Source organism: Penaeus vannamei, chromosome 23 (assembly GCF_042767895.1).
Source record: "Penaeus vannamei isolate JL-2024 chromosome 23, ASM4276789v1, whole genome shotgun sequence".
Taxonomy (NCBI): domain Eukaryota; kingdom Metazoa; phylum Arthropoda; class Malacostraca; order Decapoda; family Penaeidae; genus Penaeus; species Penaeus vannamei.
The window spans coordinates 25,193,218-25,200,717 of NC_091571.1; the positions used below are offsets into that span (position 1 = coordinate 25,193,218).

Consider the following 7,500-nt stretch of genomic DNA (forward strand, 5'->3'; position numbering starts at 1 on the left):
TTTGGATGAAGAGATTCGACGCCAGCTTCGAGTGGGCGTCGGGAATGCTGTGGCGGCCCTGGTTGGGCTTTGTGTTGGCAGGAGGCATCGGGGGAGGCTGTGCAGGCCGTCCTCGAGAAGCAGGGACGTCCGTCGAGATGGAACGGCCGTAGGCTGGACGCAGGGCCACGGGCGGTTGCGTGGGGATGGGCGGGGGTGTTCCGTGTCTCGATCGCCGATTGTTGATATAAGGATCCACGACGATGCGGCTCAAAGGCATGGCCTTTTCCTCCACCATGGTGACGGACCTTCGACTTCCCTTGTCCGGCTCGGCGCCCTGCCCCTTCGTGCCGAACTTGCTAAACAGGCTGACTAAGCTCCTCATGGAGACATTCGAAGACTGAGAATCTTTGAGGCTGTTCTCGTCCGCGTCCAGGACGCAGCCCGAGTCCACAGACACAGACTGCATGTACTTCGGACGCTTCAAGGAATCCACCGACTTGAGGCTTGAGGAGTCGGAGGGGAGCTGGACTTTTCGGTGCAGCTCCGGTGAATTCTTTGGCTCGAGCGTGACGATCTCGGTGACCAAGCGCTCGTTCGCGACTCCCCACGAGTTCGTCCTCGAGCGCTGCCGACCCTCGAAGTCTAGGTCGACCTGGCAGATCGTCCTTCCGCTCTCCGTGGCCGTCGATACGTCGACGGTGTGGATTTCTTTCCGGGAGGTCCGTGGCCGCTTCCCGAGGGGGCCGACGGTGACCATCCAGTGGGTGATCTTGGACACGAGGGGGCAGCAGCAGGTGTCGATGCAGGAGGCGCAGCGAGGGGCGATGGCGGACACTTTCTCGCGACCTTGCTTCTCCCAGCAGCGCCGGAGTCTCCCCCAGGCGCAGAACAGAGCTGCAGCCAGAGTCAGCAGTAAGACAAACAGCACGCACAGCACGAGAGCGGCGGTGCTTCCATCTGAAAGAGATAATGCGAGAAGTGAGTAGAGGCGTGCATTTCAAATAATACCTCCATGGACAGAAGCCCGCTGGCCCCTGAAACAGCGGGACCAAATTGTATTTGGAAAATGGGAAAGAGCTGCTCGTGATCTCGAAGTATGCTCATCCGTTTCTGTTTACATACACGAATCCAAATTTATATCTAAAGAGCATTCGAGACCAACCTCTGCTCGGTCTCGAGGCCGGCCCGCTGTCCACAGACCCCCCCATGCCCGGCCTAGCACAGTCCGGGGGAGTGAAGCCGGGGTCGCAGTGGCACTGGTTCTTGTTGTTGCAGACGCCGTGCCCGGAGCAGTTGCCCGGGCATTGCCTCGCTCCGTCGGCGGCGGGCACGGCGACGCACCTCTGGTTGACGCACATCTGGAGCGAGACGAAGAGAGTGCAGGGCGCTGTCAGACGGGAGTGAAGATGGGAGTGGAAAAGGAAGAAGAGAAAAAGAGATAGATAGAGAGAGGGGGGGGGAGATTGAGAAAGAGGAGGGTGGAGGAAGGGAGGGGAAGTGAAGAATGAGGCAAAGAGAGTAGAATAAACAAGGAACAATAGAAAAATAATAACAAATACATAAAAAGAAAATTAATCCTCTTCACCCCTACCACTACCAACACCACCACCGAAACATCCCCCTCCCCCCAAAAAAAAATCACCATTTCCCATACCCCATACCCCCCTCCCCCTTCCCCCACATACAAACACACTCAAAGATAATCTTAACCTTCCCCAGTCACGAATTCCCCCCCCCCCAACCTTCCCCCACTTCACAACCCCCTCCCTCACCTTTCCCTCCGCGCACTTGGCCCCGTCGGGAGAGAGCCAGTGCGAGCTCGGGTATATTTCGGCGCCGATGACGAAGGAACAGCGGGTCGACTCCACCTCCCTCGTGTAGTTGTAGTGGTACCAAGGCAGCCCCGTCAGAGAGGTGTCACGGGGAGTGCAGTGCAGGGTGCCACACATTACCGAGCTGGGGGGGGGGGGGAGAAAGTATTAATGTTGATGGATACGTCGATGTGTGTTTGGCTTTTTAAATGGGTAGGTAGATGGGTTGATAGATAGATGGATCGGGAAGGGGGGGTAAGTAGGTGGGTGAAATGGATGGGTTGCTGGGTAGATAAATAGATAGGTAGATAGATATCATATTGTAGTCTGGTATCTACCTGATATATTCATCATATTTTTGTTGTTATTTCATTTGATTTGTGAGAAATTAAGTGAGAAGAGAGAGAGAAAGCGAGAAAGAGAAAGAGGTAGACAGACAAAAAAAACAAAAAAAACGACACCTACTTTCCTCCCGCCCCCCTAAAAAATAGTAATGATAATAATAATGATAAAAGAAATAATCGTTATAATGATAATTATTATTATAATAATAATAGTTATAATAATAATCATAATAATAATAATAATAATAATAATAGTAATAATACTGGTAATAATAATCATCATAATCAAATCAGCGACACCTACTCTCGATCGCACGGAACGAACTGGTTGCGCTGGAGTCCGCAGTTGCCATCCTCCGAGCCCTCCGTGTTGAGTCGGGCGAAGCAGGTAGGACTGGCCGCCCACGTGGGTTGGCTCCACACCTCGCGGCACCGCCCGTCGTGGCTGCCGCACCGCCCCGAGTAGCAGTGGCCCTGGGTGGGGGAGGGGGGGGGGGGCTGCGTTAAGGGTTCTGTGCACATATCGATAGGTGCACTCCCCTCTTCACATAGGAATCACATATAAATACACGAATTAAACTTTCCATCACCAATTTCTAACAGAATAAAAGCAAAACGGGAAATTGAAACCTCACCCTCTCGTGCATGCAGGGAGTGCCATCGCGCTTGTGCAGGTCGTCTGGGCAGGTTTCCGAGTTCCCGTGGCAGAACTCGGGCAGGTCACACTCGCCGCGGGCTGCCCTGCACTCCGCTCCTGCAGGGCGGGGCTTGCACGTCTAAGGCAAGCAGGGGGAGTGTTCATTGAGTTGGTCTATTTCCTTCGTTTATATTTATAGTATTAGTTTCCTTACTATTGCCTCCTTATTATCGCTATTGTTCCTACTACTAGTACTATCATTATTATCATTATGACAATAAATAATGATGACTGATATTCTCAGCATCATCACCGCCGTTACTATTACTAGCAGCATCAAAATTAAGAAAAAAGAATAAAAAGTGCGCGGTCTCACGTCCGTGTCGCAGCAGGCCCCCGAGGCGCAGGTGGCGTTGGCCGTGAGCCTGCAGGTGGCGGCGTCGCAGCAGCGGTTGCGGCAGAACTCGGGCAGGCCGCAGTCGCACTGTTCCCCCTCCTCCACGATGCCGTTGCCGCAGCTCGCCCCCGGGAACGGCTTCGTCGGGATGTTCGCGAGGCAGCCGAGCGTGTTGCTCTGCCTCTGCTTCCGGAGGTACTGGCGGCTGCAGAGGCTCCAGGTCTGGGTCGGGTCGTACTTGTGCCTGCGGGGGCGAGGGGGGAGGGGTGAGAGGGCGGTGGCGGGGGGCTGGTTGCTGGGATGGGTATGAGGGGGGGGGGCTGTGGGCGGAGTGGAAAGGGGTCTAGTTGGGGGGGGGGGGGCTGTGCAAAACGCGATTAGGTTCGGTAAAAGGAAAGTTATACACAATCATTCTCTCTCTTTCACTTTCTCTCCGTGGATCACTTTCTCACTTCGCTCTCCCTCTCCCTCTCTCCTTCGCTTCCTCCTTCTCTCCTTAACGACACATTGAGGATCACTATCATATCTTTTTTCTCCTCCTTCTCCTCCTATTCCTCTTCCTTCTACTTTTTCTTCTACTCCTTCTTTTCCGTTTTTTCTTCTTCTTTTTTTCTTCTTCTTCGTCTTCTTCTTCTTTTTCTCCTTCTCCTTCTACTTTTCCTTCTCCTTCTCCTTCTTCTTCTTCTTCTTCTTCTTCTTCTTCTTCTTCTTCTTCTTCTTCTTGTTCTTCTTCTTCTTCTTCTTCTTCTTCTTCTTCTTCGTCTTCTTCATCTTCTTCATCTTCTTCATCTTGTTCATCTTCTTCTCCTTCTTCTCCTTCTTCTTCTCCTCCTCCTCGACCTACACCCTCCTCCACCTCCTCCTCCTCCTCCCTCCTCCTTCTTCTCCTCCTCCTCCTCCTGCTCCTCCTTCCTCCTCCTCCTCCTCCTCCTCCTCCCTCCCCTCCTTCTTCTTCTTCTTCTTCTTCATCTCTTCATCTTCATCTTCTTCTCCTTCTCCTCCTTCTCCTCCTCCCACCACCACCACCACCACCACCTCCTCCTCCTCCCTCCTCCTCCTCCTCCTCCTCCTCCTCCTCCTCCTCCTCCTCCTCCTCCTTCTCCTTCTTCTTCTTCTTCATCTTATTCTTCATCATCTTCTTCGTCTTCTTCATCATCTTCTTCTCCTTCTTCTCCTTCTTCTCCTCCACTCCCTCCCTCCTCCCTCCACCTCCTCCCTCCACCCCTCCCTCCTCCCTCCTCCTCCTCCTCCTCCTCCTCCTCCTCCTCCTCCTCCTCCTCCTCCCTCCTCCTCCTCCCTCCCTCCTCCTCCTCCTCCACCTCCACCTCCACCTCCTCCCTCCTCCCTCCCTCCACCTCCCTCCTCCCTCCACCTCCTCCTCCTCCACCTCCACCTCCCTCCTCCTCCTCCTCCTCCCTCCACCCTCCCTCCTCCACCTCCTCCTCCTCCACCTCCTCCTCCTCCTCCTCCTCCTCCTCCTCCCTCCTCCCTCTCCCTCCTCCACCTTCTCCTCCCACCACCACCACCACCACCACCACCACCACCACCACCACCACCACCACCACCACCTCCTCCTCCTCCCCTTCCTCCTCCTCCTCCCTCCTCCTCTCCTCCTCCTCCTCCTCCACCTCCTCCCACCTCCCTCCACCTCCTCCTACCCTTCCTCCACCTCCTCCTCCACCCTCCTCCCTCCTCCTCCACCTCCCCTCCATCCTCCTCCTCCTCCATCCTCCACCCTCCTCCTCCTCCTCCTCCACCTCCTCCTCCTCCTCCTCCTCCACCTCCTCCTCCTCCTCCTCCTCCACCTCCTCCTCCTTCTCCATTCCTCTTCCTTCCTCCTCCTTCATCTCTCCTTCCTTCCTTCCTCCACCTCCTCCTTCTCCTCCTCCACCCTCCTTCTCCTCCTCCACCTCCTTCTCCTTCCTCCACCTCCTCCTCCTCCACCTCCTTCTCCTCCTCCACCTCCTTTTCCTTCCTCCTCCACCTCCTCCTTCTCCTCCCTTCTCCTCCTCCTTCTCCTCCTTCCTCCTCCACTCCTCCTTCTCCTCCTTCCTCCTTCCTCCCTTCGCCTCCTTCTCCTCCTTCCTCCTCCTCCTCTTCCTCCTTCTTAGTTTCCTCCCTCCTACTCTTCCTCCTTCTCCTTCTTATTTTCCTCCTCTTCCTCTTCCTCCTTCTTAAGTTCCTCCTTCTCCTTCTTAGTTTCCTCCTTCTTAATTTCCTCCTCCTCCTCCTCTTCCTCCTTCTTAATTTCCTCCTACTTAAGCTCCTTCTCCTTCTTAGTTTCCTCCTTAATTTCCTCCTCCTCCTCCTCTTCCTCCTTCTTAATTTCCTCCTACTTAAGCTCCTCCTCCTCCTTAACCTCCTTCTACTCCTCCTCCTCATTTTCCAAAACCCAAAGCTTAACACAACGATCTTTCTCCTGATTCCATCCCTAAAATAAATAATCAAACAAACATATAAACGAAATAAGAATAACAAATGAGAAAAAAAAGAACACACACGGTAATGAAATAAAAATAAAAAATGACAAAAAAAGGAAGAAAGAGAAAAAAAACGGACGGTAATGAAATAAAAATAACAAAAAAAAACACGGTAATGAAATTAAAATAACAAATAAAAAAAGAAAACACTTATGGTAATGAAAAAAAAACAGACACGGTAATGAAATAAGAATAACAAATGACAAAAAAACGGACGGTAATGAAATAAAAATAACAAATAAAAAAAGAAAGGAAAAAAAAAAACACGCTTACGGTAATGAAATAAAAATTAAAAAATGACAAAAAAAGGAAGAAAGAGAAAAAAAAAACGCACGGTAATGAAATTAACAAAAAAACACGTTAATGAAATAAAAATAAAATAACAAAAAAAAAAAAAAGAAAAAAAAAAAAACACACTTACGGCAATGAAATAAAAATAACAAATAAAAAAAACACACGGTAATGAAATAAGAATAACAAATAACAAAAAAAAAATAAATAAAAAAACGGACGGTAATAAAATAAAAATAACAAATACCGAAAAAACACACACACACGGTACAGATTTCTTCATGAGGCAATAAAACACACACACACACAAAAAAAAAACACTTACGGCACAGACTTCTTCATGAGGCAGGCCCCCGCCCGACACCCGCAGCCTTCCCCTGCGCCCCCCTCCTCCTCCTCCTCGTCGTGTTTCATGCCCAAGCTGTGCCCCAACTCGTGCGCCAGGATGTGCCCGATGAGGCCCGAGCTTCTGTCGTCATCTCGGACTAACACTGCGGAGAGGCCGTCCCTGGGGGGGAAAAATTGGAGGGGGGGTGTAAGAGAGAGAGAGAGGGAAAGGAGGGGGGAGGGAAGGAGGAGGGTTGGAGGGGGGAGATAGAGGGAGTGGGGGAGAGAGGGGGAAGGGAAGAGGAGGTGGAGGAGGAGGTGGGAGATAGGTGGGGGAAGGGAGGAGGGGGAGATGGAGTGGGGGAGAAAGGGGCAGAGGGGAGGGAGAGGGAAGGGGTGGGGGTGGGGGAGGGAGAGGTGGGGGTGCGGAGAGGGAAGGGGGAGGGGAGGAGAGAGAGATGATAGAGGGAGTGGGGGAGGGAGGGGGAGGAGAGAAAGGAGGAGAGGGGAAGGGCAGGAGAGGGGGAGGGAGGGAGGGAAGGGGAAGGAGGAGGGGGCAGGGAGGGGAAGGGCAGGGGAGAGGGAGGGAGAGAGGGAGGAGGGGAGGGAGGGGGGAGAGAGAGAGAAGGGAGGGGGAGGGAGGAAGGGAGAGGGGTTGGGAAGGGGAGGGAGGGGAAGGTGGGATGGAGAGAGAAGGGTTGGAAGAGAGAGAAAGAGAAATAGAGAAATAAAGAAAGAGAGAGAGAGAGGTGTAGCGAGAGAGAAAAAATAGAAGGTATGTTCTTATTCGTCTAGACATTTAACCCACATATGCAAATTGACGCACAGCCATAAGCAGACATGTTAATGACTATTTGCATCTACACCGTATCCCATACAGGCAAGGAAACAGCAAACACCAATAAGTTGCAAAGATCGGAGGAAACTGACTCAACTCACTTGCACATCATTCCCGTAAAAGCCAAGCCGCCAGCGTTCTCGAAAGCCTGTCTCCTGAAATGAGATTTTTTTTAATGGAATAGAATAAGATGAATAAATAAATAAGATTTTTAAATATAATAGAAAAAATAAACAAATTAATAGAATAAAAAGATAACAAGTAGGCCATAATAGAATAGAATGTAACAGAATTAAAAAAAAAAGAAAAAAAAAAGTAGTGCTTAAAACACATTACATGACACGAAAAACATACGCGCATAAATAAATAAATAAATATATATAAATATATATA

At 51.1% G+C, this 7,500-nt stretch overlaps 1 protein-coding gene across 4 annotated transcripts in view; it reads right to left on the reverse strand.

The window, feature by feature from the left end:
* Positions 1-7,500, reverse strand: part of LOC113820718 (uncharacterized) — a 25,490-nt gene that overhangs the window by 1,458 nt on the left and 16,532 nt on the right. For all 4 annotated transcript variants that reach the window (XM_070137801.1, XM_027373061.2, XM_070137799.1 and 1 more), the window contains 8 exons: positions 7,209-7,262; positions 6,268-6,450; positions 3,151-3,415; positions 2,773-2,913; positions 2,442-2,611; positions 1,755-1,938; positions 1,145-1,340; positions 1-939 (listed from right to left, as the gene is read on the reverse strand). The exon at positions 1-939 is cut by the window's left edge and continues 1,458 nt beyond it. In XM_070137801.1, coding sequence (XP_069993902.1) covers positions 1-939; positions 1,145-1,340; positions 1,755-1,938; positions 2,442-2,611; positions 2,773-2,913; positions 3,151-3,415; positions 6,268-6,450; positions 7,209-7,262 — 2,132 coding nt within the window. The remainder of the gene's footprint in view (positions 940-1,144; positions 1,341-1,754; positions 1,939-2,441; positions 2,612-2,772; positions 2,914-3,150; positions 3,416-6,267; positions 6,451-7,208; positions 7,263-7,500) is intronic.